Source organism: Piliocolobus tephrosceles, chromosome Y (assembly GCF_002776525.5).
Source record: "Piliocolobus tephrosceles isolate RC106 chromosome Y, ASM277652v3, whole genome shotgun sequence".
Lineage (NCBI taxonomy): Eukaryota > Metazoa > Chordata > Mammalia > Primates > Cercopithecidae > Piliocolobus > Piliocolobus tephrosceles.
In genome coordinates, this window is record NC_045456.1 from 24,783,797 (window position 1) to 24,801,375 (window position 17,579).

Here is a 17,579-nt window from a genome sequence, read left to right on the forward strand (position 1 = left end):
GCAGTCTAGTGAATGAAGTGATGTTGTGATCACTTCCTAATTCAATTTGGAGATTAATAAATAGGGATTATAATTAATGTGATAATTGAGTAGTGCTTTATCATGATTTTCAGAATACTAAGATTCAGTTCTTTTTTTTTTTTATTTTGAGACAAAGTCTTGCTCCATTACTCATGCTGGAGTGCAGTGGTACAATCTCCACTCACCGTAACCTCCACATACTGGGTTCAAGCAGTTCTCTGCCTCAGCCTCCCGATTAGCTGGCATTACAGGCATTTGCAACCATGCCTGGCTAATTTTTGTATTTTGTATTTTTACAAAAATACAAGATGGATTTCACCATCTTGGCCAGGCTGGTCTTGAACTCCTGACCTCATGATCCACCTGCCTCGGCCTCCCAGAGTGTAAGATTAATTTCTTAATAATTTAATTTTAAAATCACTTATATATGTCATTTTGACAGGTAATGAAACTGTTTACCATAGATATTTTCATGTATTTTAGTTTTGAAATAAATAACAAATAGTTCAGCAAAGTATTAAAAAGTCTTTTTTTGAGTGTATGTGGTTTGCTACTTAAGATCATTTCTGTAGAATAATCTTCACCATAAAATAATCTTCAGTGGATTATTGGAAATAACAACACTATAGCGATAGTGGAAAGGATTAGAATGTGAAAAAAAAGACGCTATGGACATTTGGGTGGAACTAATGGTGTTTACCTTAGACCCATGTTCATACTCAGTGCTGTTTGCCTGCTTTGTGCAATGTTAAACAGAATTACTCAGTATATGCACTAGTCCTTGAATTATTACTGGTTCTTGAGAGTCACCAATAGTGAAAGTATTTAGCAAAATTTGACGTTGTTATGGCACTTTTATTGTATTTTACAGAAGAATCTAAGATTGGAAATATAAAACTGGTTGTTTTCAATGGATAGTTTGAGAAGTGTACTATTGTATCATATATGGGAATCTTTATGAGCAGAAATAAAATTCTGTAAAATTATTTTAATGTTTACTAATTGCAAATTAAAACACCAATGTAATTCATTATATTACTGGATTACAATTGGTGAATCTAGCTCACCTATGGGAAGATTTTATATGCCAAATTCTGTGAAATAAGTTATTTTAATGTTTAATTTTGAATTAATGCAACATTTAAATATTACACAACTGTGCTGTAATTTGTGAATGTATACATAATTTGGACGTTTGAATTCCTAACGTTTAGAAGTCAGAGACATGTTTTTATTTTGCTTTTTAAAAAAATTTCTTTTTAGTTTCTGCATTGAATTTTTGTATTACATTTAGGAATGGATATAGCAAAATAGTATCTTATCCATAGTCTTGCAAGACAGTCTTCATCAACCACAATATGTAGAAAAGCTAGAGAAAATTCTTCGTTTTGTGATTAAAGAAAAGGCTCTTACATTACAGGACCTTGATAATATCTGGGCAGCACAGGTAAGAGAGTGAGATGATAGCTATTTTCTAAGGAAGATACCGAAAAGGAGAAGTTTTGTGGTAATAACCCTTATGTAACACCAGCAATTTAGTATTGCCTGACTTTTACCAGTGCATGTGCTGTTCATGTAGAGAAATCCTACCAAGAATTTTTAAACAAAAAGTAACATTTTTCTGTCTTTGTATATACTCAACAGTAGCAGCTTATATAGATAGTTTTTTGTTTTGTTTTGTTTTGAGATGGAGTCTCGCTGTGACTCCCAGAATGGAGTGCAGTGGTGGGAATCTCAGCTCACTGCAGTCTCTGCCTCCTGGGTTCACGCCATTCACTCACTCTCCAGAGTAGCTGGGATTACAGGTGCCTACAACCAGGCCCGCCTAATATTTTTTTTTTTTCAGAAGAGACAGGGTTTCACTGTGTTCACCAGGATGGTCTTGATCTCCCTACCTCGTGGTCCACCCTCCTCGGCCCTGCAAAGTGCTGAGATTGTAGGCGTGAGCCACTGCACTTGGCCATAAATGGTTTTAAATGAAAGATCTGTAGAGCAAAATAATTGTCACTAAAGGAACAATTACTGAAAGAGTGTAAATAATCTATATTTGGAGGCTTTCACCTAAGTAATGCATAGAAGAGACAAGTGTCACAAGAGTTCCATTACTGTGACTTTAAAAAATGTACAATTATTATAGAAGATTGTGACTTTTCATAATAAAAAAACCTGGTTTCAGAGATACTAATGCATATGTTTTTACATTATCTTAATGGCAGGTTTCTACTCCTGGGTCACTTGAGGAGTATTGGTAGGCACTGGCTCATAAAGCTTGTTTTTTGCCCTTTTTTAAAGAGAAACAACAGAATACTTAATCTTGCTTTTATTGAGCCCTTAAGCTTTGAGTTTTGAAACAATCCAATATTTTGATTTCTTTTTCTCTTAGTTTTATTTGTAAATACCTTCTAGTAAGTTTTCATATTAACTTCCAAAGTTTACTGTTTGTTCCCAAAAAAACTGAGTTGTCAAGTATTAAATGACGTTCTAAAGCATTTCAAATATTAAGAATCCCGTTATTACCTCAAATGAAGTAGGAATGTTTATTAAGTATTGAAGATTGGTATAGTACAACTGTTTTTTTGTTATTAAAATGTAAGTATGCTATAATTTTTTTATCTGCGTTTATTTGTTCTATTTTTGTTTTTTCGACAGGCAGGAAAACATGAAGCCATTGTGAAGAATGTACATGATCTGCTAGCAAAGTTGGCTTGGGATTTTTCTCCTGGACAACTTGATCATCTTTTTGATTGCTGTAAGGTAGTAGCTTGAATAGTAAAGTATTGCCAGTTAATTGTAAGTAAAGTTAATTAGTTAGATTGCTTTTGCTTATAGATAGTGTGCTTAACTAACATTTTCATTGAAGAATCTCTGATGAAAAAGAATTGATCATTGTTGTTTCTTCCAGTCAGAGCTTAACAATAATTTTTTATAATAGTTTTCATCACAAATGCAGAATCTTAATGTTTTTTCACTTCGATTATTTCTTTGAATTCATTTCCACTGGTAGTTTTCATTTTGATTTTGGTTAAAATAACCTGTAGAAATGCAGAGAATAATTGGAAAATAAGGCATAAAACATTCTGGTTCTTTGGAGTTATGTATATGGCATGGAGAAATGAAATTCAAAAAGCAAGAGGTTTCTGATATCATAATGTTACATTTAAAGGCATTTTAGCATGATAGTCTAGCTGGTTTTTAAGGTTGGTGAATTTATGAATGAAGAATATAAATCCGTATGTCATTCATGAATAAATATTTCAGTAAAATAGTAATTAGATTTTTGGTGGGAGCTTTAGTTGCTAATTACAACAGAGAATAGGTTGGCATTGTTCTTTCAAAATGTAGATTCTTACATTCTGTCACCTAGCTATTCTGTTTCTGAATATATGCCCTAGAGAAACTCATGAATATATTTACTAAGGAATGTGTTCAACAGTATCTTAGCAGGATTGTTTTATTAGTCTCAAACTGAAAAAAACAAATGTTGATATATTATGAAACCATAAGTAAACTGTGGACTCCTCTTATATGGAACACTTCGTGACAATGAAAATTAACACACTGTAACAATTTAGCACATAGATGGATCTTGCCATTATGGAGAAGGTAGAGAAAAGGAAGAAAATTATATAAGAAGTCAGAAGTAACCTGGATAATAGTTTCACAAGCGTTACACTTTAAATTCTGACTTAACATACCAGATATGTTAAATCAGAATTAGCATGTAAAGGGACTAGGAGACTTTTAATCAGCCACGTCAGCATAATAAGAGTTTGTTTGAGATGACTATATGTTTTAATCTGTTGGAATTATATCAAAGGTAGGCAAGGACATCAGTATTGAGAAGTTACGTTTGATACTCTTAATTTCCTATCGCTTTTAGTTCTGAGATAACTTCTGAAACAGTGATGCACCAAGACAGCCATAATGATAGATGGAGGATCTGGTCAGTTTCTCTTTTTTTTTCTCCCTCTCCTTTTTAATTCATAAATTCTCAAGATGACCTTAATATAATTGAAATAAAAAATGTATTATCTGACTGGGCACAGTGTCTCACACCTGTAACCCCAGCAGTTTAGGAGACTGAGGAGTGTGGCTCACATGAGGTCAGGAGTTCAAGACCAGCTTGGCCAACATGATGAAACCACATCTCTACTAAAAATACAAAAAATTAGCTGGTTGTGGTGGTGCATGCCTACAATCCCAGCTACTCTGGAGAATCTCTTGGACCTGAGGGGCAGAGGTTGCAGTGAGCCAAGATCACACCACTGCCTCAAAAGAAGGAGTAACAGAGGGAGATTATCTCAAAAGAAAAAAAAAAAAAAAAAAAAACCTGTCATTTCTTTATTGCCCTTTGGCTTATCTGTTGTTTATCAGAAGTCTGTTATTCAATGATAAGCATTGCTTTTTTGAGGTGTTGATAAATCTGGCAGTTCTTACGCAGCATGCCAGTGTGTCTTGAAAGGTCTTTGTTAAAGTGCTTTTAAGGAGGCAATGAATATACGCCAATTATCAGTTCTTTGTAGGTTGCAGCTGGATGATTCGAAGTTTATCTTTCTTCGCAGTTACCTATAGTTAATGTGCTTGCTCAAACTCTAGGTGATAAAAGACTTGAAATCTAAGTAAGCCTTTGTCTTCTGAGATGTTGGTACTAATTTACAGTGTTTGCCAACATTTTATTTTTGGCACAATTTTTAATTTTTGAAAGTCTCGTGGTTATGAGATTCTCGTTATGTTCATTAATTTTAATATTTCTAGATATTGAGATTGAAAAATTTTACATGTGTTTGGGCTGTCCTTAGTTCCTTCTTAGAATATGTCTATTTTTCCTATCCAGTAATTGCCCTAATTTGTTTCCTAAGAGTTTTTGTGTATCTAAATGCTTATTGTCCAAACCATATCACAAATACTTTCTCATAGGTTTTATTAACAGTTTGTTTGAATCAGCATCTAACTACATTCCTCACTGTATAGTTTTCTTTTAATCACTCCTCTTTGATTCTATAGTCGCCTCATTATTTTTGTTCTTGTAATAATATTAATCATTTGCTATTTTGTTAGCAGTTTCTGTATTCCTTTTATTATTTCAGTGGGAATTTTTTGGACACCAGAGGGAATTAAAAGCCAGTGTTACCGTTGTCTTCCTCAGAAATTCTGTGTTTATCATTTTAAATTGCTGTACAGTTACTAGCTTAAGGTGATGTAGTCCTTTCTCCTATTATTGGCCATTTAAGTGGATTTCAGTTCTTTAGTTCTGGTGTTTATTTATTATTTATTCCTTCCAGTGGGTTCTTGGTCTCACTGACTTCAAGAATGAAGCTGCAGACCCTCGTGGTGTTACAGCTCATAAAAGTAGTGCAGACCCAAAGAGTGAGCAGCAGCAAGAATTATGGTGAAGAGCAAAAGAACAATCCACAGTGTGGAAGGCAACCTGAGTGAGCTGCTGCCGCTGGCTTGGGTGGCCAGGTTTTATTACTGTATTGGGCCTGGCTCACGTCCTGCTGATTGGTCCATTTTACAGAGCTTTGATTGGTCCATTTTACATAGTGCTGACTGATGTGTTTACAGGCCTTTAGCTAGACACAGAGTGCTGATTGGTTCGATTTTACAGAGTGCTGATGGGTGTGTTTACAATCCTTTAGCTAGACATAGAGCGCTGTTTGGTGCATTTACAATAGTTTAGCTAGAAACAAAAGTTCTCCAAGTCCTCATCCAATCCAGAAGCTCAGCTCTCACTAGTAACTACTGACTAATAAAATACTACATATACCATCCTCTGTGTTGCTGGGTATTTAGAACACTGTTTTACTTTAATTTTTTATACTGAGATGATTGTAGATTCACGTACCATGTTAAGAAGTAATGCAGAAAATCCCACATTCTTTAACCTGTTACTCCTAGTGTTATCATCTTTAAAAATCACTGCAACCAAGATTTTGATCACTACCAAGATTTTGACATTGTTTCCCTCAAGATACCGAACATCTGTGTCACCACAAGGATTCCTCATGGTGCCCTTTTATTGCAACACCCACTTGCATTCTGCCCCGACTTCCTCCTTAAAACCCTGGCAACTAACTGGATTGCCAGTCAGCTCAATTTCTAAAGGTCTTTTGCTTTTGGTTTTACTTTAAACATGTACTCACAGGAATTGAACACAATATAGCCTTTTGAGATTATTTTTTTTCATTCCATTTAATTATTTGCAGGCTCACTAGAATGATATATATATTTTTTGGATTTTTTTTTTTTTTTTGGAGCATTTGCCTCATACTGACTGCTTGAGCATCTCTACATTACAAATCTAAAATCCAGAATATTTTTTCGTTGTTGTTGTTGTTATTGAGATAGAGTCTCACTCTATCACCCAGGCTGGAGGGCAGTGGCACAGTCTCAGCTCACTGCAAGCTCAGCCTCCTGAGTTCACATTATTCTTCTGCCTCAGCCTCCTGAGTAGCTGGGACTACAGGTGCCCGCCACCATGCCCGGATAACTTTTTTGGATTTTTTTAGTAGAAACAGGGTTTCACCGTGTTAGCCAGGATGGTCTTGATCTGCTGACCTTGTGATCTGCCTGCCTCAGCCTCTGAAAGTGCTAGGATTACAGGCGTGAGCCATCATGCCCAGCCCAGAATGTTTTAAGGAGCATATCCTTTGCACATCATGTCACTATGCAGAAAGTTTCAGATTTTGGAACATTTGGATTTCAGATCTTCACATTAGTTATACTGTATCTGACATTTGTTTCTTTTACTGACGAGTAGTACTTGGTATGAACTACTCACCATGAATGGATGTTTGTAGTGTTTCAGGTTGGGGCTATTATAAACTGCTGTGAACCTCGGTAGGCAGGGTTTTTGGCTTGTTTATTTTTGTTTTGTTTGTGTGTGTGTGTGTGTTTTGAGGTAATACTTATTTCTCTAGGTGAGATGAAATGTGGAATGTCTCACCAATACCCCTTAATGTAGCAGTTTCTCATTGCCTGTATCAGTACCCCAGGTTCTTTGTTCTGTGTCCAACAAAATTAAGGAATGTGGACACAAACATGGGATTGGAGTGAAAATTTAATAAGTGAAAGGAAAAAGCTCTCTGCAGTAGAGAGGAGTCCGAGTGGATTGCTGGGTAATAGCTGAATTTAACAGCTTTTATAAGAAACTCTTCTCATCTCCGTAGCAGTTTAAATAACTTCTGCTATCAGTAAAGATGTCTGTGCAACTCATTGTATCTTAAGCAGTTGTCTCTAGGCAAGCACAAAGTGCCACTTCTCTTCTTTGTATAACTGAGGGTTTGTTTTAGATAAGCTCCTGACCTCCCTGTGTAAGTTCTCACCGTTTATATGCCTGAAAAACTTTTTCCTGGGAGCTGGCTAATTATACAAAGTTGCTGATGTATGTGCAGGTGCAGCCTAAGTTTTTCCAAACTGATTTTTCCTTTGCTTTTCCCTTATTTCCTGCTTCAGGAGTGGAAAACCCTAACTGCTGTTAGGAAGACTGGGCATTGATCTTTCTGGTTAATTCCTGCTGGAGACAGGCATTGTATGGGGAACAGAAGCTAGGATTCCTCAAGGAGATAGTTTAAGGGACTCAGATGAAAGGCGTGTTTATGCCTAGTTCCATTTGCATCACCATTTGGAGCTTGATAGCCTCTAAGTGAATGAAACGATTTGGGTTACTAGTGGACGTGTGTTAAAATGAGACAAGGAGTGGGGAAAGACAGTTTTAAAATCCCGAGGCTTTTGATATGCCCTAATAACTGGTGGCTGTAAGTATGCTTGTTAAGATTTTGGGTGCAAAGGGCTTGGTTTTGTGGTGCTTCCTTGGTCTTACTTTCCTAGAAAGGAAACCTTTGTGTTATAGGTTACCTGGCAGCATTTGTAGGATAATTGCCCTGAACTCTAGAACATTGTTCCAGATTTTTACATTGCATATCCCTTTCTGTTTCCACTGAGCTGCAGCCAGAGATGGCTGGTTACTGTACAGGAATAAGCAGCATTAGTTTAAAATGTAGGCAAGAACATAAAAACAACTAATGAACTAGAAGTCAATGACAGATATGTGTTAAGTTTGAAACATAATTACCCTTTTTCCATCCTCATTTCTGTTAAAAACAAATAAGACTGAGTTGTTTGCAAAATTAAAGTTGGTCTGATATTTGCATAAAATGCAGGAAGAATAATTATTTGTACACAGGCCTTTTAGATAGGCCTTGATGGAACTTTCGTCCACAGGGAATCTCGGATGGGACTTTGAAGCTAAGTCCAGCCATGGGTTTGTACCCTCAGATACCTGTGAGTTAGGTAAACTTCTCTTTTCTTGAGGTTCTGAGAGCATGGTGTTCCTAGGACTGTGAGAAAGTGAAATTCGTTACCACAAGTTAGGAAGCTTGTATGGAGGCTGTGTAGACAAGGTGTGAGACCACTTTCCCCAAAGGGCTTTTATTGGCTCTGTAAGTCAAGACTGACTGCTTCAACAGAAACACACTCTCCAGTCAAAGCTTTGGTAAAACAACCAGTTTTTCCAATTGTGTCCTGTTCAAAATAATATGAATTCTTACTGCACCGATGCAGACAACCATATTATGAGTCAAGAATACTTAAAACCAGTTTCTGAATTTTAAAGGAACCAGGCAGGAAGAAACAAGTTTAGTCTGTTCTGTTAACTCTGGTTCTGCTTGATATTTGTAGACATTTCAGCTTTTCATGAGTCCTGTACATTTTTCTGTTATCAGAAACCTGCATTTGAGAGCACCTGTTAAAGTTCCACAGCTGATTATAAACTATTTTTTTGAAGAAGAGTCAAACAAGACAACAATTGCCTGTAAAGATAAAATGTCCAAGGTGGTTATAGTCAAGAACATGTTTGACAAATGTGATTATTTCCATGGCTTACAATAACTCATAACCTTAATTGCAATTAACAGCACATATTCGGGGACTACAACCTTGTATATCCCATCAGCCTTTATTATTACATGGAAATTCTGTTGAAGAGAAATAGTTAAAATTACACCCTTGCATTAGTTTACTATTAATGTTAGCCTCAATTTTTAATGAAACCTTACAGGCAATCCTATTCCATTTTAACCAGTTTGACCATGAGGTGAAATTTTCTCAAACCTCTTTAACACTTTACAAGTTTTGCTAAAGAGCAGATTGGGATCTTAAGAAAACCTTGTTGTGCTTTTATTTCAATGTTTAAGTTACAGGGTAAAAAACAACATAAATACCCTTTTTAATTTAGTTAATATGTTCATATACATAATTTCCTTTGTAAGATTAATTTTTGCAATCTTTTTCAATTTGTTTAAACCTTCTAGTTTATCTAATTTAAGATAGTCCTTTATTATTAGGCACAATATACATTTCCTTGCCTTCTTAAAATCTTTTACTAAAAACACATTTTACTGTTTTTATATACCTTGCATGTAAATCTATTTCCAGTAGTTTCAATTGGATGTCAAAATGGTAACTCTTAGGAATTTTGTTTTTTTCCTTTGAGACCGAGTGTTGTCCAGTCAGCCAGGCTGGAGTGCAGTGGCGTGATCTTGGCCCACTGCAAGCTCCACCTCGCGGGTTCACGACATTCTCCTGCCTCAGCCTCCCCAGTAGCTGGGACTGCAGGCGGATGCCAACACGCCTGGCTAAGTTTTTGTATTTTCAGTAGAGACAAGGTTTCACCATGTTAGCCAGGATGGTCTTGATCTCCTGACCTCATGATCAGCCTATCTCAGCCTCCCAAAGTGCTGGGATTACAGGCGTGAGCCACAGTGCCAGCCAAGACTGTTTTTATTTTTAAAGATGAAAGTCACATGAACTGAAAGGTACCACAGCTTTTGCTTTTTCCTTAAAAATATTTGACTTAAGTGCTTATTTATTTAGGCTAATTAATTAGAGCTCTTTTTGTAGACATCACATACATATCACATACATGACTACACAGAAGAAGATCCAACAGCTTAGGGTGGAGCACTTTTAAGAGCAGGGCTAGGAGTACAGTTTCCTGTGCCTAGTAAATAAGCATAGCTGGAAGACAAAGACAGATTAGAAGGACTTACTACCTCTAATTACAGGTGGTAATTCTAATTCTGTTGCAGGTGGGCTGACCATCCTTTAGCCAACAAGTTAAGTTCCTTAAGTAACCCACAGGCTGTTGAGCCAGACCCCAAGTCTTAGTTAAAAATTCTAGAGCCATTCCTTTCTTTCCTAATACATAGAGACTGGATGCTTTCCATGTGGGAAGACTGAGGGCTGGTGTTTTAAGTAAGGCGTATTTTAGCTGGTTAAAGGCTTTTTGAGCCTCAGTGTCCCAAGTTGTGGGGGTGAGTTTTAACTGTTTGAGTTTCTCTTAAGAGGTAGTGTAAGGGAGAGCCATTTCCGTATACTCAGGTATTCACAGTCTACAAAATCAGGTAATACCTAGTATTAACTAGTAAAGGAAATATACTCAATCCTTTCCTCACCTGGTTCTCTGGTCCTTTCTGAAAAGAGTACACCTAGTGACTTTACAGAAGTCTGACAGAGCTGAGTGTTAGATTTGGAGACCCTTTCAGCTAAGAGATTGAGGATAGCCTCAGTGCCTTCCTGAGACTTCTTTAATTGGGGCACAGAGGAGAGGGTCACTTATACACTGCAAAGTTTTAACTTGCAGGTGAGAAAAATTAGATTTTTCAACAGGGTCTGTTTGATTAATTTCCTTCCCGTATTAGGAGCTGCCTGAGTAATAAACCAGCAGAGGAGAGAAAGAGGTGTGTTTCACTAAAGCTTCTCTCATTCTTTCCAAAAAGGCTGAAAGGACTTTATCTAGTTTTTGATCTATCGTGAAAACCTTGGAGTAGTCAATAGGTTTGGCTCTAATCCCCTGCAAGTCCTTTAGTATACACATTTGTGAAAGTTTCCATCTCCATTTTCTGGTGCTATCATCATAGTCCCATTTAGAGTCCTTTAAGGTCACTGCTACTTTTCTCATAGCTTTGTCTTTCCTAGAACATCATTCGAGGAGAGTTTAAATACTTGGCTTACATCCTGGAAGGCCTTTATACGTGAGTGAAAGCGGGACTTTCCCAGAGTGTACTTTAGGGTCTGAGGATTAAAGGAGATCCAGTTCTCGTTTAAGGGGATTGCAGGCTTGAGGATGGGGTGTTATATATCTAGAAAAGAGACAAGAGGCATCCCTCAGTCTTTTCAGTGACCCAGAGTGGAGAGGACGACAGTGACAGCAGCACCCCAATCCACTGTCAACTGTTTTGCCTCCTTGGTTACTGTGTCCCAGCACCATGTTGAATGTGCCATCCCCAAACCACGGTACCAGAGAAGCAAAGCAGTGGGGTTAGTCATGCACACCCATGTGGCCTTAGTGCTCTTCTGGTGATTACCCTTTGACCTCCTAGACTTATGTGGTCTGTATGACTCCTTGATGGATGGGTCTCATGAGATACTACCTAAGAGATGTATTTGGTACATTTTAGCAAGGCCTCTTAATGGAGGGAGTGGTGTTTGTTCTTTTTTCTTTTTTCTTCTTTTTGAGATGGAGTCTCACTCAGCCACCCAGGCTGGAGTACAGTGGCGCAATCTTACCTCACTGCAACCACTGTCTCACAGGTTCAAGTGATTCTCCCATCTCAGCCTCCTGAGTAGCTGGAATGACAGGCATCTGCCATCATGCCCAGCTAATTTTAGTATTTTAGTAGAGATGGCGTTTCACCATGTTGACCGGGCTTGAACTTCTGACCTCAGGTGATCCACCTGCCTTGGCCTTCTAAAATGCTAGGTGCAGTGGTTCAGGCTCACACCTGTAATCCCAACACTGTGAGTTTAAGGCAGGAGGATTGCATCAGCCCAAGAGTTGGAAGCTACAGTGAGCCATGATCACACCCTGTCTGTTTTAGACCAAAAAAGCAAGTGGGGAGGGAATAATGTTAGCCCCTGCTTTTTTGTAGATGCCATTAATTGGTTTGAGAAAGTTGCATTCCATTATTGTTCTGAGAGTCTTTGTCATGAATGGATGTTTTGCCAAGTGTTTCTTCCTGTATCTGTTGCTGTGATAGTGATTTTTTTTTTTTTTTTTTTTTTTAAAGACATGGTCTCACTCTGTCACCCAGGTGACAGGGCAGTGGTGTGATCACAGTTCACTGCAGCTTTGACTTCCTGGGCCCAAGCTGTCCTCCTGCCTCAGTGTCCTGAGTAGCAAGGACTAAGGGTACACCCTACCACATTAAGCTAACGTTTTTTATAATCTTTATTTTTATGGAGGTGGGGTTTTGCTGTCATGCCCACACTTGTTCTCCCAAACCTTCGCCTCCTAAGTCACTGGGATTACAGGTGTGAACAGCCATGTACAGCCCAATTTTTCTTTTCTACCCTTTTAATGTGGTGGATTATAGTGATTGTTTTTTGATTATTTAGTTAGGCCTGCCTCCCTGAAATAAACCATACTTAATCATATATCATTATTATTGTGTATTGTTGACTTTCCTTTTCTAATAATTGTTAAGAAATTTTGCATTTATATTTATCAGGGATGCAGTCTGTAGTTTTCTTTGTAATGTTCAGGTTTTGCAGTCAGAGCATGACTGACTTTATAAAATATTGGAAAGTGTTTCTTCTGTTTTTCCTCACTGAAACCGTCTGGTCTGGTGATTATTTAGGGGAGTTTTAACATTACAAGTTTAGTTTTTCTTAATCATTATCATTCTTTTGTAATTGTTTATATTGATTGTGGTCCTGTAATTTGTTTTTAAGAGATGTCATTTATTTTGTCTAAGCTGTCAAATTATATATTGTTTCTAGTATTTCTTAGTGGTTTTTGATGTCAGCACAGTCTTCAGTCATAGCTGTTTTATTACTGATGTTAGTAATTTGTGTATTATCTTTAACAAGATTTGTTTTGCCCATTGCACTAGAAGTTTAATTCTAGATCCTTTTGAAAAGACAAGTCTTTGTTTCATTGATTTTCTCTGTTGTTTCTTTTAAATTTTATGGATTTTCATTAATTCTTTAGTGTGTCCTTTATTCTGCTTTCTTCAAGCTTATTTTGCTCTTTTTTTGTAGTTTGAAGTAGGAGTTAAGATGGTTCACTTCAGCATTTCCTCTTATCTGTGTGTTTGGTGTTAGGAACTTCCGTCTTCCACTATGTTTAAATGTTGTGTATTTTATCTCAATTTTGGTTTTTTTTTCACATATATATGCAAACAGATTTATGTATATGTATATATGCATATATATGAGATCACATATATGGGCTCACATATATACATATACCTATATATACTAGTATAATATACATGTAATAAACACATATACACACATGTTGCACGAATGTATGTATGTATGCATGCATGTATGTATGTGTATTTATTCCTTCCAGACAGGGCCTCACTTTGTCACACAGGCTGGAGTTTAGTGGTGCAGTCACACTTACTGCAGTCTCAGCCTCCCGGGTTCAAGCAATCCTCCCACTTCAGGCTTCCGGAGTAGCTGAGACTGCAGGTGTGAATCACTATGTCCAGCTAATTTTTAAAATTTTTTATAGAGAAAAATCTCACTGGGTTTTTTAGGCTGGGACTCAGACTTCTTGGCCTCAAACTATTGGGCTCAAGTGATACTCCTTCTTTTGCCTCTCAGAGTAGTGGATTAGTCGTGAGCCACCAGGCCTAGCCTTAATTATATTAATTTCTGTGAAGATGACTCTTTGAGAACATAGAACTAGGACTTGAACAATAATTAATAGGAAGTTTTTATGTCATCATAATGTAATTGATTTATAGTTTGATTCCTGTATAATTGTATGGTTTTCATTCTTAAATTTTCTGAAGTTTGTTTTCTCACTGAAGAGATAGATGGTCTTTCTTGTGTATTTTCTTTTGTAGGAACTTTGAAAATAAGGTGTATCCTGCTGTTGTGTGGAGTGTTCAATAAATGTCAGTTAAATGCTGTTGATTGAAGCTTTTGTTGATATTTTTGCAAATTTTTGTGTAGTTCTGTCATTTGTTTAGACAGAGTTGTGTTGATGTCTCTCTAATTATGATTTTGTCTCTTTCACGTTTGATTATCTTAGTTTTTGCTTCACATATTTTACAGTATACATATTTTGGTGCATACATGTTTAGAACTGCTGTGTCATGTCTTGATGGAGTGATCGTTTTTCATTGTATAGTGACCTATGACATTTTTCTTGTGCTGAAATCTGTTTTATCTCATATTAAAATAACTATTTCTACTTTCCTTTAATGTTTGCCTGTTATATCTTTTTGCATTCTGCCTTCAACCTGCCTGTTTTTCTTTTCTTTTCTTTTTTTTTTTTTTTTGGTTTTTTTTTTTTATATGGGAGTTTTGCTCTTGTTGCCTATGTTGGAGCGTAATGGCTCAGTCTCTGCTGACCACACCTCTGCCTTCTGGGTTCAAGCGATTTTCCTACCTCAGCCTCCCAAGTAGCTGGGATTACAGGCACCTGCCATCATACCCATCTAATTTTTGGTATTTACAGTAGAGATGGAGTTTCTGTGTTGGTTAGACTGTTCTCTTAACTCCCAGCCTCAGGTGATCTGCCCACCTTGGCCTCCCAAAGTGCTGGGATTACAGCCCTGAGCCACCGCACCCGACCTCAACCTGCCTATTTTCTTACGCTTAATAATACAAAGAATCCCTGTTACCCCTTGCTATCATATTTTTATGTTATGCTTATTCTCTTCTTTCATTTCTCTGTTTTTATTTTCCTGTCTTCTGGAGGGTTATTGGAACGTTTTTAAAATTTCTGTAGTTATATTACTGTATCTGTTTATGTAACTTTAGAGGTCAGGAGATCAAGACTATCCTGGCTAACATGGTGAAACCCCGTCTGTACTAAAAAATAAAAAAAAAAAACTAGCCGGGTGAGGCGGCGGGCGCCTGTAGTCCCAGCTACTCAGGAGGCTGAGGCAGGAGAATGGCGTAAACCCAGGAGGTGGAGCTTGCAGTGAGCCGAGATCATGCCACTGCACTCCAGCCCGGGCGACAGAGCAAGACTCTGTCTCAAACAAAACAAAACAAAACAAAACAAAACAAAAAAAACTTGATAATTCTAACATCTGTTTTCTTTGTGTTGGCACCAGTCAGTTCTTTTTTTCATTCATTTTGATATCTTCTTGATTCTTGGTATATCAAGTAATAGTTGAAACCTAGAGATATCATACTATGTTATTAGACTCAAAGAATATTGAAAACTTCTATTTTCCTTGATTTTTGTCTGGCACCACTCAGGCAAGGGAAGGGAGGGGTACCCTTGGTTGTTACTGCTTGGAAGTAGAACTCCAAGTTCCCTAGACTGTCTTCCTTGTCACTGGAAAGGGGGTGTTCCTTATTACTGCTATTTTGGGGAGGAATTTCTGACCTCCTGTGTGATTCACACTTGTAACTTCTACCATGGTGGGAGTGACTTTTTTTCCACTGGACTGTGATGAAAGTTTGGGTTCTCTTTTAGGCACCACTCCAGCAGAATCAGGCAGGTGCTGGCTCCTTGTTACTGTCAAGTGGAGATACAAACCCCAGCTCACTACTTGCCTTCTTTATCTTCCATAGAAACCCCTGCTCACTAGTTGGCCTTCTTTATCTTCCCACAGATTTGGGCATATGCTTTTTTACAGCTTTAAGAACTTTAGGGTTTTCACTGAACTTTTTGTGGTATGCGTGGGGAGTGAGTCATAGTTCTTTCTATAGTTTTTGCTTGACATTTATTTCCTAAGTTTTCTGTCATGCCAATTTGCATGTTTCCTGATCCATAGGCTATAGGGGTGGCTGTCAGGAGGGAGGATGCTTTTCTTATCTGCACCTACTAATGTTTGCAGGTTGCTAGATCTTTTAGCTTCAAATCTGTAATATGTGAAATAAAAGAAAATTCTGTGAATTCCCTACCTTCTTGTTCCTTATATTTAATGTCCAGGAGTTTTGGTTGTATTTAATGGGAAGAATAATGAAACATCTTTTTCATCTTCACAAATCAAAATGATCTTAATTCTTTTCAGTGAGCATTTTATCTCTTATATGTAGACAGCATTTGTTCATCATTTCTTTGTAAGCTGGAGATTTTTATTGTTTGGATTTTTTAGTCTTAACGTAATTTGTTATAAAAATTTTTTCACCTCATATGTTTGCTTTCTGTTGTAAAATGTTTAATGCAGATTACTTAATCATCTGCTCTCTTTATGTATAACATAGCATTTTTGAATCACGTATCCCTTGTTATTTTTTAATTACACAATTTTAAAGTCAAAAGTAACAAACTTTATATTGGAAATAGAGGATTTTTTTCCCTGGAATTGCAATTACTTTGTCTTGTGAGTACTGTTTGGTTTCTTTCAGTAACACTTTTGTTCACATATGCTCTTGGTGTGTGTGTGTGTGTGTGTGTGTGTGTCTATGTGATGAATGTAGTTTATTCAAAGACTTAAAGCAGTATTTACTTAATCTAAACAAACATAATAAATTGTGGTATTTATATCATTTAAATACTTTCTTTAGGCAAGTTGGACAAATGCAAGTAAGAAGCAACGTGAAAAGCTCCTTGAGTTGATACGTCGTCTTGCAGAAGGTGATAAAGATGGTGTGATGGCACACAAAGTGTTGAACCTTCTTTGGAACCTGGCTCATAGTGATGATGTGCCTGTAGATATCATGGACCTTGCTCTCAGTGCCCACATAAAAATACTAGATTATCGTTGTTCCCAGGTATGGGAGTGTTTCCTTGTTCGGTTTTCTGACTTTCCTTCACAAGTAGGATAACCTAGTTACAAGATGATTCCAGTTTCGTCTATCATTTTGTTTATTTATTTATTTATTTTTGAGACAGAGTCTCTCTCTGTCGCCCAGGCTGGAGTGCAGTGGTGCAATCTTGGCTTTCTACAAGCTGTGCCTTCCTGGTTCACACCATTCTCCTGCCTCAGCCTCCTGAGTAGTTGGGACTACAGGTACCCACCATGACGCCCAGCTAATTTTTTGTATTTTTAGTAGAGACAGGGTTTCACTGTGTTAGCCAGGATGGTCTTGATCTCCTGACCTTATGATCCGCCCGCCTCAGCCTCCCAAAGTGCTGGGATTACAGGCCTGAGCCACCACATCCAGCCCATCATTTTTTATTTCTAAAGTGATCTTTAGGAATTGGCATACTTTGTCATATAAGCCTGGCTTCCTATTCTCCACCCTTGTGTTTTCCAGCCATATTTTATATGTCATTCACTAAGCATTTTTGCCTCACTGAGACAAAAATGTTAATAGGTAGAATATCTTATTATAGTCATATTGTAGCTCAATATGTAGTGCTAATACAGATCATAAAGATTTAAAAGCAATAGTGACTTTAGAGGTATAAGGGTAGTTACATTTTATTTGCTAATAAGTTAGTAAGATTAACAGAACTTATTGGCTTCCCTATCAGCAAATCACAACAGCTTCCCAGTGTAACCGATGCTTAGTAGCCTTATGCTACTAATTTTAAGTATTAATGTTTTGCTAGTTTTGCCTAAAGTCTTGAACCTCTTGATGACTTTTTATTTTTATTTTTTATTTTTATTTTTTTTGAGGCGGAGTCTCGCTCT

General features: G+C 37.2%; 1 protein-coding gene across 1 annotated transcript in view; it reads left to right on the top strand.

Annotated features, from left to right (window-relative positions):
- The window catches only part of LOC111535438 (probable ubiquitin carboxyl-terminal hydrolase FAF-Y), a 151,998-nt gene that overhangs the window by 22,823 nt on the left and 111,596 nt on the right, over positions 1–17,579 (top strand). Inside the window, 3 exon segments of the mRNA XM_031935007.1 lie at positions 1,316–1,468; positions 2,671–2,775; positions 16,507–16,713. Of these exon segments, the coding sequence (XP_031790867.1) occupies positions 1,316–1,468; positions 2,671–2,775; positions 16,507–16,713 (465 nt within the window).